We start from the raw sequence: 20364 nt of genomic DNA on the forward strand, positions 1-20364 counted from the left end.
CTTCACCATGCAAGCAAGTGAGCTGAGACGCTTCACGAGTTTTCACAACGCTGACAGTTCCCTATCGCTTAGCGCTAAAAAAATTTGGTGCCGCTGCTGACACTGACTTTTTATGCACCCGTAGCCAATCCGGGATACATCTGAAAATTATTATTTTTTAACTTGAGTTCAACTGCGCAAAAAAAGAAAAAAATACACGGTCAACAGAGAAGAACACAGAGGGGCACTTCTTCAGAGACAGTTCTCCGTTGTCCGTGTCTTTTTTTGTTGCGCAGTCATAATAAAAATATGAATTACCAACTTGCCCATAATGCCGCTCTCATGATGATTATTATAATTTTATTGTAATGTCTGCAGTTACTTATTTCCATTTTTCTGTTTCGGTTCTGTTTGGTCAAAGAGCTGTCACATCATTTGCATATCGCAAAAAGGTATTCCACTTTCTTTCTGGAAATGCGTGCCGTTGTTTACATTTATCATTGAAAGCAGCAGTTGAGGGCAGCATGAGAAGCAGTATTTTACAGACAGACTCATAATATATTTAGGTGCACGCAATGGGGAATGTAATGAAAGTAAACAAATTCGAAAGATAAGCACACGTTTTCGTATACAAAATATTATTGCAGCTGTACAAAAGAAAGACGCAAAAGATAAGGATTCTTGGTTGTTGTATCAAAACTCGGTGTTCTCCTTTCCATAGCCGTGAAGACTCAGATATTCAAAATACTGTCTCTGGCTGCGCAGGTCTTTCTCTAGTTCATTGTAGTCGTAACTCTCAAACGTTCCTCCTGCCTCTTCTGGAATACAGTCAGCCGGAACGATGCCGTGTAGTTTGGGAAGTTCGTAGCCAATCATGTGTATCTGGAAAAGGAGCGATAAAATTGAGTGCGACAACGTGGCATCAAGTTCTAAAGTCCCTCTGGAAACCGCGAAGCTCTAACTGAATTATCGCAACTCCAAGTCGGGTAGATGGACTGACACTATTATGCACAGTCCAGAGCACGGAAATAGATAGATTTCGCATAATTTTTGTTTAGTGCACATTTTCCAGAACTTGTTAGCATTGAACAAAGCTAGGGTGTCAGAAAATATTTAAGTGTTTTATCGAACACGATGGCTGTGATGCGCTGACAGCGTCATGTTAAAAGCGATCTGCTTTCCTCTCCTCCTCTTCACTTCCAGCTGCCGCTTTCCACAACCACTGCAACACAGTGTGGTCGAAACCTATAGCAGTGCTAACAATAATCGCGGTTTTACGCCCCGAAACCACGACATGATTTGAGTGGAGGGCTTCGGAAATTTCGACCACCTGGCGTTCTGTACCGCGAACCTAAATCTAAGCACACGGGCTTCTAGCATTTTGCCTCCATCGAAATGCGGTCGTCGTTGCCGGGATTCACTACCGCGACCTACGGGTCAATAGTCAAGCATCACAACCATTGGACCACCATGGTGAATACATCTATCTATCTATCTATCTATCTATCTATCTATCTATCTATCTATCTATCTATCTATCTATCTATCTATCTATCTATCTATCTATCTATCTATCTATCTATCTATCTATCTATCTATCTATCTATCTATCTATCTATCTATCTATCTATCTATCTATCTATCTATCTATCTATCTATCTATCTATCTATCTATCTATCTATCTATCTATCTATCTATCTATCTATCTATCTAAACTGTGTGTCTGTATTTTACATATATACATGCAAACACACCACTGATCATTCAACATATTGGAATATATCTCCAGCAACAACAAATGTGATGAGCTTACCCTTTCCACCAGAGTGCGGTTCATGAAAGGCTTCGTGATTGCAAATAGGATATCAAACACGGGTGAATCGTTGATAACGTAAATGGCCTTCACACGCATAGGAAAGCATTTCTGAAAGGGACGAGCGATAAATGAAACAATCACGTGCATTCTCATCTGACAAGTGAAAGCAAAAATAATTTTTCTCGGCCACAAATAAATACTTGCTCGACCCAATCGTGCTTCAGTGTTGACGTCGAGATCGACAACACAACCTTGAAGTGTGCCTATTGGGTGCTACGCTGCTCTGTCAGTTTGGTTCGTAAGCAATATCAGTAAAGTTTTCTTAAAGGGGCCCTGAAACAATTATTCAACATATTAAGAAAGTGCTGCCGGTCAGTAGATATAGATCACGTGATAGCGTAAGCCATATGTAATCTTGGACTACATGGAGCAGGGAGTTCAGCTCTACATGCGCGAGCTGAGACTTCAGCCCTGTCGTGCGCGTAGAAATATCTTCGCGAATATAAAGGGCGATTAAAAAAATGTGCCCCAAAATCCTCAAGGCCAAAGAAAATGGAACATTTGCTTGCTGCTTTGCCTTCATAATTACTTTTTCCACAGAGGCAGACATCCTAATATTACTGGGGACATCAGTTACGGAAGTAGCTTGTTCAAATGGATGAATTGAAGTCCATCCTGAGAGGAGCCCATCGCCCCTTTGATGTTTTCAAAAAGCGCCCTCTGCTAATTACTGGTGAGTAATGAAATTGGACCAATTTCACCTACTAACCGAAACGCCAGCCAATAACAGCAGTTTACTTAATGCGACCGTCCAGCGAATACCGGCTCTCCAGATAAGGAGCGAAAGAGCTTACTGAACCGTCGTTCATTGTATTATTACGAGCCTTGAGTTCTCTTCCGGTTGTTCTCATGATAGCCACCTTCTTTTTTTACTTAATTCGGCTTTTCGCAGCTGTTACCACTAAAGATATTGACGGCGGAAAACCTGTACGAAAAGGATGTATAATTGATTATGAACAACATTTCTTTCCCAGGATCACTCTAGGAATGGCCCTGCAACGGATAGCAAAAGTGTTCACCTCTGAAATGTGCACTACCCTCCTCATGACGGATGGCGTTAGGTGTAACAGATGTTCCAAGCCAAGACCTTTGTAGTCGAGCACGTACACAACGCCGCGCTTTTGAACATCCTCGTCAAGGAGCACCCACTCGAGAACAACCAGGCACGCTTTAATAAATTGGTTTAGCGTGCACACTGATGGATTCCAGGGCCCTGGGAGCAGAAAAGATGCAAATATTACAGGCACAAAGAATGTAATATGATACTGCCACACACAATAATTTCTGTATTTAAGTACAACTGGGCCGTTACACGCGTAACCACCGCTCGGCGTAGGCCGCGTCGGAATGTCTAGAAACCTTCCTGATTCTTGTAGACGGTTCCGATAAGATTGCGCGCATGAGGCGAGTAATTGAGTTTGCTCTAGCACAACTTTCTCACTACTGATGTTTCTCTACTGATGTGTTCGGCATCAGTGGAGAAACAATGAAGGAAAATCGCACGGAGTAATGCTACAACTGTGAAAAACCAATGTCGGTGAACATGGCTGGTGAGTATAACCAATGACCTTTACGCGAACAATATTCGTGCATTTCGCTCGAGAGTATGAAGTATCGATGAAGAATGAGCTGCTATTTACCTGTTCTCATCACTATGACGGCTCGACCGAAGGGATCACGCTCTCGGGACACCATCACGAGTTTGTGCTGTCGGCAAATGGTGTCGTAGAGAATGCCGGAGGGACAGAAATTGTCAAAAATGTCGCCAACCTCCTCTCTGACTTTGAAGTACTTCCGAATGTTCTGAAATGCAGCCTCAGCATCGTACTTCCGAACACGCAAGAACTTCAGCAAAAAATCGTCCTCTTCGGGGCAACTCAACGACTCTTCACCTGAGAAAGCAAAAAAAAAAAAAAAATTCGGCAGATCCCGCGTACCGTGGGAGTCGATGTTATGCGAAGCATGCGGCGGGTAGGAACCGATAGCCGGCCAGAACGTGTGATTAGATCGTGGTGAAAATTAAAAGACCGTGAAATATAGTGACAGATTTAAGCATCCTTTTCGAAATTTGAGCAGGATTTATATTTTTAAATTGCGTTTAAAAGCAACAAAAAGCCGGTGTGTCACGCAACCTAGCGGAAGAGACTTGATGGTACACTATGCAGTCGTTCCGTTTGCTCTACGCAGTCTGATGCTTTTACGCACACCATAGTTAGTGGTCAAAATTAGAGTACATGTATCCTTATCCACCCCGCACCGCCCTCTGTTCTATGCTTACTAAGAAGTAAAATGAGTTGACCCCGAGAAGCGGCGCCGTCTTTTGGGCAATAGTGGGACCATGTCGACAGAACCAAAAGTTACAGTCAAACGCTAGAAATGACCCTGCATTTACACTATTTCTCTGAGAGTGCCTTTGATCACGTGACTGAAATTGAGAATAATTTCTCTGCGAAGCATTCTATGGACGTTTAGGAGGGCGAAGACGTTCTGGTCCAAACACGGAAATGTCAATACTCGCCGTGGTTAATACTATTCCCCTATAATGTCCTTTAGCTAAGCACTTTCGTTCGCCAGTTTGTTTCCATACCTCATTCTGACAAAAAAAGAATGAAAAAAAAGCGCTTATGCACTGAAACAATGCCAGAGGATCAAAACTTTTCCAGATGCAATACGTGCAAAATAGACTCATGTTTTCTGTGATCCTTAAAGAGAGAGATATAGAAGCAAGGAGGATAGCCAGACGCACGTCCGGTTTGATACCTTGCATTGGCGAAGGGATAAAGGGACGGTAAAAGAGACAGAAGAAAAGAGAGGGATTGACAGAATCACGCGCACACTTGGCGGAGCACAGATCTCTTGACATTAAGTACTTTAGTAGATAACGGTATCGTTGCCTTCTGCGCTTTCGACCTTCAAAACGAATGACAGCGAGCCTTATTCAGACGTGCACGCACATGAGCTTGCGTTGGTCACAGGCGCGAATGTCTACAGAATTGCTTGCTGAGCATCTGCTCATGGTAAAGGTATTGAACGTATGCTGGCACGTTCCTTAGCGTCATTTGGCAAACTGAGTAAAAGGTTTTCGCTTATACGAACCAGCGATAAGTTGCTTCAGCTTTTCCAAGGACTCCTTTACGAGTTCATGTGTCTCTTCGATTTCATCGACGACTTCGTTGTTCATGTTGACCACGCTTTGCCTTCAGTGACCTGCAGAAGTAGGCATAAATGCGGGGACATTTAAAATACATGGATGCTTTAAACTCCGTATTACGATCATTGCTCCTTATTCATGTATCGTGTCGTCAGCACTGCCGTAATCCTTACAATGATACACAATTATTTGAACATTTCAGCCTAAATTCATGCAGGTTTACTGAATTCACGGATGCGAACTAAGCTGACGCGGTGGCCTGGTGGCTATGGTGCTCGGCTGCTGACCCCAAAGACGCGGGTTCGATACCAGCCGTGGCGGTAGCATTTGAATGGAGCCGAAATGCTAGAGCCCTGTGTGCTGTGTGATTTCAGTGCACGATAAAAAACCTCAGGCGGTGCAAATTTTCCGAAGACCTCTGCTACTGCGCCAATTATGGGCTGAGTCGCTTTGGGCTCAATAAATCCACCAATCAGACGGCGGATACAAAGTGAACAAACGTCTGCGCACCACTTTGTCGGCGTAAATTCTAATGTTAGGCATCAGTTGCGAATGAAAGACTACATTTCCTTCGTTGTTAAAAGGACGGATAATAATACACTCTGAACGCAAATAATAATGACGTAAGCTAAATGTGCGGTAGAGAGAAAGACGGTACTAAAATTCATATTACCAGTGAATAAAACTGGAAACTCCAGATTAGACTACGTAGGTGTCTACAAAACCAGCTAATGCCAAATCAAGAGAGTCCGTTTTTTACTGCGTTTTGTCGATGCCATGATTTATTTAAGCCTTAAAGGCAATGTTACCTACTTATGAGTTTCTTTTAGTTATGTCGCTATCGTTATAGGTGTTCTACATACTATTCGCTAACACGTGCCGCGAGGCGTCTTCCGTTAACGTGAAATCCCCACGTCTTGGCAACCACACGGGTATTGCGTCAGCGTGCGTACGACCATGAGAAACTGCAAACGTGTTTGCCTGCATGCGCAATACGTCGACATTCATCGTTAGTTAGACTTTCTGTTATTCATCGTTACGCAACATTCCCGTGTCTCCCTCGAGCGAAACTTGTTTCGTTAGTCAGCATTTTTCTTTATTTTTTTTAACGTTTGGGATCAGGCGCCATAATGAGGGTCAAGGACATATGAAATCGCAGTTACCACGCTCGATACGGGTGTGCATCAGGAAAGATGCGTCCTGCTCTATATAAAAAGGACACAATCCCGCAGAAGTTGAAACAGTATGTACTTGTTGAAACTACTACGACACTTCGCTTTATTAATCCGCATAATGACACCTTTTGCGAATATAGTCTCTGCGCAACTCCACGCAAGCACGGCTTACGCGTCTCGAGTACTGTGATGTATGGATATATATTGGATGGATGTATAGTGCGACAAATGCTAATGCGGGCCTCGTTTTTGAAATTTTCCACGTCTTGGCAGCAGTTCACGGCCTGAATTTAGCTACATAATATGAACACAGTAGGCAAGTAGTGTACTTGCGCCAATATTGGCTAAAAGATTCGAATATCTGTATTACAAACCCAACAGAAGAAATATATATTTGGGAAGGAGGAGCGATCGGCATGTGATGACGGGGGTGTTTGTTTCTCCACAGAACAAACGATTGACATGAATATCATTCCGCGGTTGTGACTGACGTCAGCCGATCGGCTCGGTGAGATATCCAGGTCGGTAAAATAATTGGCATCTGTGGACGCGCTCGCTCGCACGCACGCACGCACGCACGCACGCACGCACGCACGCACGCACGCACGCACGCACGCACGCACGCACGCGCGCGCGCGCACACACACACACACACACACACACACACACACACACACACACACACACACACACACACACACACACACACACACACACACACACACACACACACACACACACACACACACACTGCAGTCAAAGGTTGCATGAAAACTGCAGGTTTCACACTGGATAATAACTGATAAAGTCACGCACGTGCCTCTACTAGTGATAACTACAGAAACCAGAGCGCGATAGCACACAGTGTGGTCATGTTCAGTCGATGTTATAAAACAAGCAGGAGATTTGCAACAGAGATTTTTTTTTTCTTTTTGAACGAGGGATCCGTGCAGTTACGGTACTGATTTGCCATATTCGAGGTCAATATTATTCCCAGAATGTTTTCTAAGTATAAAGATTGGCCGAATATGGTCCGAATTTCTGTGCTAGGTGTCCCCATTTTTTTTCATATGAGCACTTGTTTCCTTTCATTAAGCAAAAAAAAAAACACACATAACTCCGGACTCTTCAATTACAACGAGTGATTATTCGTAGCCGAGAGGGTTAAGCATATGTAGAGAGTTGTTCCAATCCTTGTTGTCAAACAGGTGAAACGTTGTCGTGTGCGCCCGACGTTTTATTAAATTTACTAGCGATACTTCAACCGAATGATGTCAATAAGAAATGCCAATAATGTCTGAAACACAAGTCAATTAGTTGGGGCGTAAATCGATCAGCAACACAGGGTTCACCCTGTGTTGCTGATCACACTAATTCCCTGAAGGTTAACTCATGGATCACATATATTATACAGCATCTTGTTTTAATTAAAACTTACAAGAATTAAAAAAGTGCAAGACAATAATAATTATAAGACAGTCCGACTACGCACTACAGACAGGAATTAACATAGAAAATATAAGCTATTTTCACGGTTGCCTTATAAATTTGCTTACCACAAAACACACCCGATCTCTCTCTGCGTTGTTGCGCCGAGTGTCAAACAGCGCGCTCTAGAGCACGAGTTGACTCGGCACTGACACATCTACACCAGTTAAGAGAGGGAGAGATAGCGTGGTACAGCGCGCCCAGGCATGTTTTTTATATATGCACTTTTTTTACGGCGAGCAGGAAAGTGCGTTACACCCTGAAGGCCGAGTTGCTTTCCTCCTTTCTTGCTCGTGCGATTAAGCCGTCGGAGCGTTTGCATTGCCTATCTGTTCAAGGGCACGGCAGCTACTTTTCAACGGTCGTTCAGGGAGCGTATACATGAGGCTCCATAGGTCGTTGCGACATGCGCGACGCCTGTCGGGATGGACGGGAAACCAATGCACCAGCCATGCTCATCGCAGAATAATTGTCGGAAGCGTGATGAATGATTGAATGAATGAATGAAATAAGGTCTGCGTACTTCCTTTAGTCTTGGACGTGCGGTTTAGTTACTCCCATTGTAATAAGGGGATTTTATGCGCCAAAGCCACGGTATGATTACGAGACACGCCGTAGCGGAGGGCTCCGGAAGTTTCGACTATCTGGAGTTCTCTTACGTGCACTGACATCGCTCAATACACTGGCCTCTAGCATTTCTCCTCCGTAGAAATGCAACCACCAAGGCCGTGATCGAACCCGCTGCCATGGGCGTCGACAGGGGGTGCAAATGACCACTTGCCAGCCCCACCCCCCCATAAGACAAAATTACACTCATGCCCGCGACTCTAAGTTATTAGCTCTCGCTGCGTGCACACGTGACGCAATGAAAGCCTGGCAGTTCAAAAAGTAAACTATTGAAAACAAAAATAATTATATCCTGGGATTTTACGTGCCGAAATCGCATTCTGAATGTATTGCACGTCGTATAGCGGGGCACTTCGGGTTGGTTTTCACGGCACGAGGCTTTTAACCTGCAGTTATAAACTTACATGATTGTACTTACGTGTTCTTGCACTTTTCGCTGCCAAATAGCTGCAGGCGCCGTGGTGAGAAATCGAAGCTGCGTCATCGAGCTTACCATCGCGAAACGTTAGACGCAAAGCCCCTACGGGGGTTCATGTGGACATGTCGGAACGTGTGTACGAGTGAAAAATACAGAGCACAACATTATGCACTGTCGAAGCACGGGGGAGAAACGAAACGGGTGTGTTTATTTTTTCTCCTTGAGCGTGCAATGTTGCGCTGTCGATAAACCACGCTTGACATGATGTAGAGGCCCACCAGCGTATGCAGGAGCGCCGACTGGTGAAGTAAAACGGGCCATGTTGTTTGTGTCTGCGCGAGCTAGACGGTCTGGTACATTTGCCAATCAGGCATGGCGCGAAAATGGGAGAATTGAAGCCATGAGTGTCGACAGGATTTTGTCCTGGGAGGGTGCAAGGACGTGTTTCATAGCGGGGGGGGGGGGGTCAAGTGCCTCATTTTCACCCCCTGCCCCCCGGCCGACGGCCATGCTTCAAGTCCGCCTTGCGAAGAGCCCATTCCCGCTTTGGAATTTCCGAAAAGCGGTAGCTGCTAAGTTTAGCAGAGTGATGATATCGCACCAAAGGAAAGACAGCGTTAAAAAGACGGGACAAGAAAGAACACAGACCACTCTGCAACAGTCAAAATCAATGACCATTTTGGTCGTTAGTCAGCGCCGTGGTCTCTGTCCTTTCTTGTCCCGTCTTTTTAGCGCCGTTTTTCCACTCGTAATCATGAACGAATGAGCTCAAATGCGTACCCTACTACGTATCGCACCAATAACTGGAACCGACACTGAAACGCTCTCATTCAACCCAACCACCTGTCCCCTCTAATCATTTTAATTTATGTAATTAACAACTTAAAGTATGTAGACATCTTTAGATGTCTGCCGCCCAAGAAAAAAGTAGTTATGAAGGCAGCGAGCAAATATTGTCACGTGGTTGCGACGGTGAACAAAGCTGCAGCAAGACTGGGAAATACAGAAAGCTTTTTTTGAGTGAACTTGCGCCCGAAAAATGAAAAGTCAACGTGCAAGCGATTGACGCTGTACACTGATAGCGGCTAGAACAGACGTCGGCCGTCGAGTAATCTGATCAGCGGTATAAGGCGCGTCGGCACTTATACATGCGGCGTCGTAGATTCCACGCTTATCGTTGGTGACCCCGTTAGTTCCACAATGATTTCTACTGTCCGCGTTGAGCGCTCAAGCTTATCAGAACAACCAAAAACGATTTGGGATGTTGGACATTCAGGCGCGACGAGCGCAAGACAATGGTTATACGTGCAACGGGTCGGTTGCATGAAAATAGGCTTGGCAATGTCGCGTTTCCCTTATTTTTGAGAATTTTGGGACGTACAAGAATCACAAGTATGTACAGGTGCTCCCAGAATAATTCGGAACGCCGAGCATGCAGCCGCTCGCCTGCGGAGCGCACCGGCGGATAAATTCACGCACGGTGTGCGCATGCGCGGCCTCCCTAGCGAGCTAGTTTCGCTCCCTAGTGCATCTAGACTGGCGTTGTCTTGCACCAAAAGGGTAGCGCTAGGTGCTGTTTAGCATTATCACAAGGCGAGCGCGGCGGCGATGACGCAGCACCACCGTGATTCGGCTACTCGCGGGCGCTCTCCGCCTCAAGCCATTAGATGGCACACCGCTCAACGGACCGACGACCGAACATTTTCTGGCCGCTTAGGCGCGAGCAGTGTCAACACCTGAATATTCTTACACCGTGTTCCAAATATATTTGTATCTCCTTATCAATCTGGCCACCGATATGTTCACGGTTGCATCAGATGAAACCACCGTCCTTTGTGAGCGCTAGTCACAGTCGCCTACCGGAAATAATCTGATCAAATAATAAATATGAAGCAAAGTAGCAAAAGAAAAGTGTCATCCAAGCACACGAACACGCACGACGGCTCTGCTGCAAGGCGCGTGCATGCGCACACGCGGCTTCTCACAGACACCACCCACCCAGCGCCCTTTATCAAAACGCTAAGGAATACACAGGACACCGTTTTGTAGCAACACAACGCGAATCTAGGTGCAATACGGAGCAACGTTTGCTTGCTAGGGAGACCGCGCACGCGCAGACCATAGTACTACTTTTCTGCGCGCATACTCCGCCGGCGCGCTGCTGCGTGTCCGGCGTTCCGAATTATTCTGAGAGCGCCTGTACGTGTAATACAGAAAAGCTAGAACACATGCGAGAAACAAGCAGTTCTCACAATAATGTCAAACTAGCACATTGGCCACACTTGCCACGATGATTGTACCCGAAGGCGCAGAAGCATTGCAATAGTAAAATAAAGGAAATGCATTGCGTCTGATTGTAATTGCGTTACTTTGGTGTTTCCAAACGTGCGACCCGGCAGTTCAACATACTTTTATATTGAAAGTTGTGGCAAGCTGTTAACGTGTGCTCTGTGGTTCTTAAATCAAATATTACATAATGTTTCCTTGTGGAAAATGTACTGCATGTCACACACTGTAGATTCAAGTAAGCAAACAGAGATGATGTTCGTGCTGTAGCAACTAAAGTTACCGATGATTTTAACAAAAATGTTAAGATGTGATGCTTCTTATGGCCTTTGGTGTGGTCACATGAGCACAAACATTACAACGCGTTTTTATTGCAGATATGGTAACCAGCAAGAGCAATGGCTGTATTCTTGGAACACGCAGGTTCCAGGATTGGCGATGGACCACTCGTGGCGATTCCGTGAAAATGTTTGAATAATAATAATTTCAGTAAGTTTCAGTGTTTTCTGAGTATGTGGGATACGTTAGGAATAGATTAACAATGTACAGCGTCTCTGATGATCATATCGTGGTTTTTGGGACGTTAAACCCCAGATATTATTATTATCATAGCGTCCACGCAGTTTTGAAGGCGGGCGCGCGGCACGCTCACAGTCGGAACGAAATTGTTGAGCACCGCGTCCGCTGCTCAATAAACCTGGCTCGGTAATGCACAATCATGGATGGCAACTACGAAGTTCTGAAGGTACACGGCGAAAATGAAACTACTCCTTGTCGGAGCTTCGACGTCTGTCGCTGTCGACGCGATCATAGATGGCGCCCACGAACTTCGTGTGCGCCGAGTAAAATCAAAAACGAAACAAATTTTCCGGAGCCACTGAAGCCTCGTTTGCCAACAGCCATCACGTGACGATGATGTGTTGCGTCGCTTGCGTTGGCGCTGATGCCGCCGACGCGGGACGCCGGTGAATTTTCGCGCTTGATGAGGCGTCTAAGGCTTTCACCCTAAAATAATGATGTGGGTTGGGCGCACAGTACGCGGAAGAAAATAACACGAATTCATATAACCACTGAAAAAGTAAAAGAAAGAAAGAAGCAAATAAAAGTTAGAATATACATGCCACTACCTACGCAAGTACTTAATGCCAATGTAAAACACCCTGCTTTACTCCGTTTTGTCGGTGCTGTTCTTTACATTAACCTTGGAAGGCAATGTTTCTCGGAAGGCAATACTGCCCCATTTCATATACTTATACCGCCTTTACTACCGGTGTTCTGTATTCTATTGATAAAGCAATGCCGGAGGCCTCCTTCGATGACGTGAAAGCCGTTCTCCTTGACTCTACAGGTATATCCACACGGGCATTGCGGTAGTGGGTGCTTACGACCTTGAGAAACTGCAAACGTATTTACCTGGATGTGCAAGGAGTCTACATTAATCATTCGTCAAAGTTTATTTTACTTGTAATTACGTAATATTCCTGTTTCTCCCTCGAGCGAGGCTTGTTTCTGCAGCTAACATTTTCCTTTTACTTTTTTTTTAATGCTCGGAATGAGATGCCACGCACGTGGTCAAGGACATATGCGGTCGCAGTTACCGTATTCTATACGGGAGCAAATCAGCAACGATGCGTCCACTGCACAGATTGTTTTTTAAGCATAGGCGTGCGCACACGGAGGCAGGGGGCACGCCCCCCCTCCCCCTAATAATCTAAGGGGGGCGCCGAGCCTACCCTGTACCTTTGCTCAGGTCCCGTGCTTGTTTAAAGAGAGAGTTATGGCCATGCAAGTTTTTGACGATAATGGGGTTCGAGGACCTCTGGTGTTGCGTTCCAAGAGCTGTTTACCTCCCATCTTTACCCCCAAAAAGGCGGGGACTAAAGGCAGGCGGTTGCGAGAAACACGTCATCGCCCGATTTTAATTTTTGCGGCAACTGCCATTCGTGTTGTCTTTCGGTCTCGACGATACGGGAGGGGGGGGGGGGGGAGGGTGCGGTCAAACTTGCCGGAAAGTATGATCATCTTAACGGGTATATGCCACTGTGCCGCTACCTGAGAACTAGTACAGAGAGAGAGAGAGAGAGAAAGAAACAAGGAAAGAGAGAAACAAAACAAGAGACAGAAACAAAGATATAAAGAAACAGAAAGATTGTTTCCGAAAAAAATTTCTTCACAGTTTAACCTGATGGTCCCCGAGTGGGCCTAGCCAGGTGACGTTGAGTTTACTCGCGTCTATTGTGGACCGTATAAACTTGTTTCACTCACTCACGAGGCGGGATTCGAACCTGTGTACCCTCGATCCGAAGGCGAGCGTCCTAAATGCTCGGCTATCCAGGCATGCCAGCAGAGCATAGCATATAGCCTTGTATAGTATAGTGTAGCAAGGGGGTGGGAAAGGGAAGTGAGCGTGAGAAGGAGAGATGTGATGGTAAGGAGGAGGGAAAGGAGGATGGTGGAGTGTGAAGCGCAGCACATAAAGAATGAGAAAGAGAGAAATAGAGAGGAAGAAATGCACAAAGAAAAAGAAAGAGAGACAGAGAGAACATCAACGAAAGAGAAAGAAAGAAGTGGAGAGAGGGAAAGAAAGATAAAAATAGGGAGGAAGCAAGTAAAGTATCGCGTCGTCTAGCGACCAGATATTGCACCACCTGGCCAAGCCGCGCATGCGCAGTAGCTAAGCCACGCCCACCGACTGAGACATCGCCTGCAACCTCTGCTCTATAATGCACACCCTGGCTGCGTACTCCCGAGGAGGAAGCCGCGCATCTCGAAGAGTCGGTCGACGGGGAGTACGAGCAGCGGCGGGTCCGTGCTTCGCTGTACCAAGCTTTGCGCGATTTAGTGCAAACTGCCCGCAATTTTTTGTTCTAATTTTCATCTGTTGGCAGCAGCCTAAGGCCGAAATTTAGCTGCATCATATGACTCCAGTAGTTGAATGGTGTATATACAGTGTGTTTTTCTTTAGACAATAGAGATTTTTTATGAAAATTCTGACACTCCGACTCCTGTCGTCTTCGCAGATCAACTATATGTCGAGGCGGAAATATTTTGCCGCAGTTAAAATGGCACTGTTGCCACTAATTAACAAAAACTCGTTAAATAACTATTTAATTATTGATTTGATGGCAGGTGTTTATATTACAGAGTTGTAAAACGGGCCAATTTATGGCACACCTATTTTTCGGAAATCACAAAATTTGTACGTAGTTCAAGTATTCATCATCGAATTTCAAGGTCGAAATCTATACTGATTACGCCCGGCGCGCAGGAAGCGCGACAGTTCCGCTACGTCAGACCGGAACTACCCGTCACATGGGAGTGACGAAACTTGAATTACGGCGCGCCGCGGCCGTATGTTTACGTGAAAAGCTGAAAGTCATCTCACTTCTGTCCGCGCATCGCCTTACTTTTGCGCGTAGTGTTTCGAACTGTTTCGCGTAGTGTTCTTTCGAACTGTGAGCAAGAAAACTGCAATATCAACCTTTTCTTTGTTTCGGAAGCACAAAACTAAGGGCCGGCCACTGCGGCGTTTCTGCTTGCTGATAGGTAACATAGTTTCTCGCGCGTCTTTACAGTTTAAGAAAGAAACAGACCGGCACCACCCATCGCACGCAAACATTAACCCGTGTATTTCAGAATGTTTGGCGATTTTCCTGACCAGCTTCAGCTTTGAGCCAGGATTTCTGCGTCGGAAGCAGGTCTTCTACCACAGAGCCACACCCGTGCTCGAAATCGTGTCGAAAAAACAAAAAGAAAAAAATTCGGCAGATCCCACGTACCGTGGGAGTCGATGTTATGCGAAGCATGCGGTGAGAAACTGACTGTGGCGTAATTTTTTTTACTCAGTGACGCTAAAGATTTGTATGAATTTTATACGCACACATATATGTTGAAGAGCTGAATATGTGCTATATAACCAGCTGATTACAGTTGTATAACGCTGCCAACGGCAACGTGGGTATTACGAACACCAGAAGCGGTTAGCTGATAGGTAGTGCTTGTATTTGTCTCTTATGATGGAGAACGCACGCAAGTTTCACGAACCCGTGTGGATGTGTGGAAGAGGTTTTTGACAGTTCTTGAACAAGGTCATCATCACCGTGGTCAGTGAGCACCAGCTGCTGGTCATGACTTGTTATTGGATCCGGTCGTGGTCGTGGTGATGAGGGATCCATGTGTAGCGAAGTATGAAGTATACTACAGCTGTAGGAAATCGTGGATGCCTCGGTCATTTCGTCGATAAATCGTTTGTCGATAGAGCCGACGAAATGTGGGAACCTGAAGTCACCCGTCGCGTTGGTGACATATAGGCCGTCGAGGCTGGTAGGCGTGAATAGTGCTACGTAGACCAAATCAGTGGATGGCGCTTGTCGTATTCGTAGAATAACCTGGGCGCATCTGGCATACGTAGCCTAGTCTACAAAGAGGCCGGCAATCAATCTGGCACCATCCTCGGTCAGCATGAGGCCATCACCCAGCCTCGTAAGAAATGAAGAGGACACTGCGTCGTTCTGGCGGACTAAGTGCACTTTACGGTGCGATGATGTGAATATCATACGTAACGTTCGTTAATGTATTCCTCCGGTGTCGAGCAATGCTTCGATATAACTTGCGAAATCATAGGAATACAAATGTAGTGTTTATTAGACTGCTATAAAAGCGGAGCTAACACTGGAACCACAGATGTTAATCTCATATGACGCCTGTATCGTAGGAGTACACATCGTAGGAGTATCATGTAGTGTGTATTGCTTTTTAAAAAAAATTATATAGCCAGAACCATAACCACAATTGACGTCGCAATGACGTTAGGCCTGCAAAGGCTGTTTTTCTAAACCAGTTTATATACCTGGCGTGGCTCTGTGGTAGAATATCTGATTGCCACGCAGAAGGCTTGGGTTCGATTCCTGCTGGGATCCTAATTTTAATTCTTTCCATCAGTCGGGTCAATGCTGCCGATGTCGGTTTTTCTTGACGCTCTCGCATTTAAGCTACCAATCTCGGTTCTCGCCGTTCCTGGGTAGATTTTTTCTTTTCTTTCTTTATTGCCTATGTACATACATACAGCAGCAACTATATTTTTTTATATTTTTTATATTTTTTTATTTTTTTTTGTTCTTTGTACGGTATATATTTGTTTTCACTGCCGTTCCTGGGTAGATATAAACTGTCAATCACCTGTGGCGCATACCCGTACATCACGGCCCGTTGTAAACGGGTATGAGCCACACGAGTCTGGAGGAAAGGGTTTGACGACGTACGCGACAGGATTTTCGCGTTATTCATGTCATGACCCGACAGTCATATTCGCCAAATCCTTTTACCCTCCCATGCCAAGTTTGGTCTACATCAAGTTAAGGAGGCGATCATGAGAGCACCCAGACGTAGGCGGCTAGATAGATAGATAGATAGATAGATACGTAGATAGAAACGCTCAAAGTGCCAGAGGTTCGCTAAGAAATGCTTCGCATTTAAAAAAAACACTACATCAGTGTTATGCAGTGAGAGGAGTGTGAGTAAGTGATGTCATATCGCGTGGCAGAAGCGCAGAATCACACCAGGCATCAAAACATTCGAATATCACGACGAGTGGATGGTTAAACGGCAGATCAATTACAAAGATACAAGAATAATTATCTATTATTACCAACAACGCGTGCAGCTGCGCAGGTGAGCGTGTTACCTTATGGACGCGTAGTGGGTTCCTCGCCAACTCGCAAAAGGAAAAGTTATGCCGTAGTGGGCACTTCGAAACTGCACTTGCAGCAGGCATTCTAGGATACTTTGTATGGCCCGATTGACAGGCGCACAGCCGTTCCTATGCTTGCGGCACGGTTTAGGCGTCCTCCGAGAAGCGAAGCTAGGCTAGCGATTGAGGAGGCAATGCGAAGAAGGTCCGATTACGCTATCGCGTTCTATTCTTGAAGGCGAAGCTCGAGCATCCTCCAAGTGTTTAGTTTGTGCTGCTAAAGCGAATACGAGTTCCAGCAACCAACTAGCCCGTCTTATCGCTTTACAGCGTACGGGAACGTGGCACCTGTAGGCGTAAGGTGGCAAGGTGGCAGCACCTTTGTTTCCCCGTCTCGCATGCTCTGTGAGCCTGAACGACTTGCAATGCATAGCATGCATTATGCATTTCCTAAGCTTTCATTAAGGACCGCGCTCGTACGGAGCAAAAGCTGGCTATGCTGACGCTATACGATGGATCCCACTCTGCCCCCTGCATATCCAAGCTTAAGAACGTTTCGAAGTGAACACACACGTATATAGCTGAACCCTGCGTTCCAGAAGTTCTATCTATCCAGCCGCCAACGACTTTGATCTCTCATGGCCGTTTTTTCACCAGGATATATGCCGAAATTGGTATTGTGGGAAGTGAGTTTATCACCACAAGTAACAGGTCATAACATGAAACTCATATGACATGCGTATCATGAACGGCATGACTTACATGCCACGGTCTTGGTGCTCTCGCGGCCGTTTCGTTAAAATGATGTGTATCAAAATTGGCACGGTGCGACACCAAAGTATGGCGAACATACAATGCAAGTCGTAGCATGAAAATCGCTACATGAATATCACGTAGGGTATGGCTTACATGCACGATCCTGGGGAGCTCATGGCCGTTTCGCTAGCTTGATATGTGCCCAAATTACTATGGCATGGCATGACTGTATGACGAGCATATATTACAGATTGCTATATGAAAACCATAATATGCATGTCATGTACAGCATGACTTAGGTATCACGCTCATGATGCGCTCGCGTCCGTTTCGCTAGGTTCATATATACCCGAATTGGTATGGCGTAACATGGCCGCATGACGAACATAAATGACAGGTCATAAGATGAACATCATGACATGCATTTCATGTACGGTATGATTCACATGACATAGTCATTCGGCGCTCGCGGAAGTTTCATTCACTGGATATATACCAAAACTGGTATGGCACAACGTGAGTGCGTGACGACCATAAATGACAGGTCATGCACTGTATACACCAGAATATACGTTTCATTAGCATGGTATATACCCGATTGCACATGCAAGCATTCAGGACAAACATGTGATAGTGAACGACATGACATGACATGAATGCCTCATGACATGAGGCCTTGAATGGCCTCAAAGACAAACAATGCTGTGTGTGCAGCTCCTCACTGACTGTTTCGCATTACATCGATTTCCACAGTGCGTTGAATCTGCCGGATCTTTTTTTTTTATTTTTTATTTCCGTGCAGTCCTCGTACTGACTGCCACATTCGATTCCAATATTAAGCCCAGGATATTTCTGTAATTATAAAGATCGGCCGAACGTGGTCCCTATTTCTATGTTAGGTGTCCGCATTTTTTTTTTTATCCGAGAACATGTTTCTTCTTTTATTCAGAAAAGTAAATATATAAATCCGGGCTCTTCCTTAAGGTTGAGCGACTTTTCGTAGCCGAAAGGTTTAAGCTTACTCAGTCAGTCGTTCAAACATTCTTTTTTTTTTTTTGCACGAGAAGCGTAGTCGCGTGCGCTGACATTTGTTTCCCTTTAACAGCGTGACCTCACCCGAATTATCTCAATAATAAGTATCTATAATGGCTAAACTGCTAATCTACTGGGGCGTCAATCGATTAGTGTCGCAGTGGTTCTCCTTCATGACACCAATTCACTGAATGTTAACTCAACGATCGTACATATTATACAGCACGTTTTTTTTTTAGAAGAAGATACTAGAACCTAAAAAGAGTAATGCAACCAGTAAATAAGACAGCCCAATTTTATGCGCTAATTTTGCATTGCTTTATGGTTATTGTAATTGTAGGCATTTAAACACTGCATGCAGGAAACACTGCATGCAGGAATTATGATTATGAAACGGTGCAACGAAAGGACACGCAAGCCTGACGATGAAGAAGACAGGAAGTCACTCGTCAGTATTGCGTGTCTTATCGTTGCGCCGTTCGTTTCATAATCACGAACCCTTATCAACTATCCGGGCTACCGGATGCAGGAACAAAGAAGCTCTAAGCAGTTTTCACGGCAGCCATATAAAGTCGCTTACCACTTAAAACGTCCGATCTGTCACTGCGTTGTTGCCCTGAGTGTAAAACAGTGCACCCTAAAGCAAGAGCTGACATAACACTCTCACTTTAGCACTGGCTAAGAGAGGGGGAGAATGTGCAGATGAAAGTGGAGCTATTTAGGTATGCGTCTAGATAGCAAGGTTCACTGCGTGTAGGCATTACGTTCATGTTTTTTTAGGTATGTATTTTTATGGCGAAAGGGAAAGGGGGCGCTGCACCCAGTGGTCCCAGCTGTTTTCCTCCTTTCTTGCTTATGCGATTGAGTGCGCGCGCGTCTGCACGGCCTTATGTAAACAGGACGCGTTTCAGTTCGCTGCCACTGTAGCTATTTTGGCGTCGCGTTTACCCATGCGTATGCATTTCGCATAGGGATGGCCGACACCACCGCCTGTGAACACTGCGGCGACGAAGAAACGATTCGGCATGTTCTGTGTGACTGTCCGAAGTATAGAACACAGAGACAATCTCTTTGCCATGCTCTCAACAAGATAGACGACCAGCCTCTATCAGAAGAAAGACTTTTACGCCATCGTCCGGACATAACGTCGCAGAAGAAGGCTTTACAAGCACTACTCGCCTTCCTGCGATCCACTGGTCTGTCAGAGCGCCTCTGAGCGGAGCGCTCTTGTGTGTGTGTGGTTGTGACTGTTTTTTTTTTGTTTTTTTTCTTATTATTTATTTTCTCTCTCTCGCTTTCAACCCCCTATTCCCCAACCCCAGTGCAGGGTAGCATACCGGATGCAAACTTCTGGTTAACCTCCCTGCCTTCCTCTGCTCTTTCTCTTCTCTTTGAGCGGTCGCTGCGCTAAGCGGATGCAGTCGAGATAGACGGGAAAGCCATGCGCCAGCTGTGCTTCCGTCAAAATGACTACCGGAAGCATAATAAATAAATAAATAAATAAATAAATAAATAAATAAATAAATAAATAAATAAATAAATAAATAAATAAATAAATAAAGTTTTGAGACAATTCCCTCATCTGCCTCGGGAGGAGAGAATAGATGGAGGAAATGAAGATAGGAGGAGAGAAAAAGGAAAGAAAAAAAGGAAAATAAACAGATGATCGAGACTCGGACTCAAGTAAGTAAAAATAAAGAGAAAAAGCCAGATCCGTTTCGTTCGCGGAAGTCGGCAGAGTTCGATGAGCCTGATCACGTCAAGCAGCACACTTTCTCAGAAAGATGCAATCGTCAGGGGTCGCATACTGAAGTTTTGAATTTAGCACTTGTAGAATGGCACACTATTCCTTGGAAACAGCTTCGAAAAAAAAAACCAAGAAAAAA

At 45.2% G+C, this 20364-nt stretch overlaps 1 protein-coding gene across 2 annotated transcripts; it reads right to left on the reverse strand.

The window, feature by feature from the left end:
- Nucleotides 1–606: 606 nt before the first annotated feature.
- Nucleotides 607–19171, reverse strand: LOC119381194 (alpha-tocopherol transfer protein-like). 2 transcript variants are annotated; one of them, XM_037649144.2, is made up of 6 exons: nt 19059–19171; nt 4953–5063; nt 3497–3748; nt 2876–3069; nt 1794–1904; nt 607–861 (listed from the first exon to the last, which is right to left on the reverse strand). In XM_037649144.2, the coding sequence occupies exons 2-6, from the start codon at nt 5035–5037 to the stop codon at nt 673–675; spliced, it is 831 nt and encodes a 276-aa protein (XP_037505072.1). In that variant the 5' UTR covers nt 5038–5063; nt 19059–19171; the 3' UTR covers nt 607–672. The 2 variants fall into 2 exon arrangements, with proteins under 2 accessions (XP_037505072.1, XP_037505073.1); XM_037649145.2 differs by lacking the exon at nt 19059–19171 and adding an exon at nt 7739–7806.
- Between the last annotated feature and the right edge of the window lie 1193 nt (nt 19172–20364).

This window comes from Rhipicephalus sanguineus, chromosome 2 (genome assembly GCF_013339695.2).
Source record: "Rhipicephalus sanguineus isolate Rsan-2018 chromosome 2, BIME_Rsan_1.4, whole genome shotgun sequence".
Classification (NCBI taxonomy): domain Eukaryota; kingdom Metazoa; phylum Arthropoda; class Arachnida; order Ixodida; family Ixodidae; genus Rhipicephalus; species Rhipicephalus sanguineus.

Coding starts and splice junctions, on each gene's coding strand:
- LOC119381194 (XM_037649144.2), bottom strand. CDS start 5,037: ATGAACAACGAAGTCGTCGATGAAATCGAAGAGACACATGAACTCGTA. Junction 3,070..3,496: donor CGTCATAGTGATGAGAACAG/GTAAATAGCAGC, acceptor TTCTGCTCCCAG/GGCCCTGGAATCCATCAGTG. Junction 1,905..2,875: donor GGGTAGTGCACATTTCAGAG/GTGAACACTTTT, acceptor CGTCCCTTTCAG/AAATGCTTTCCTATGCGTGT.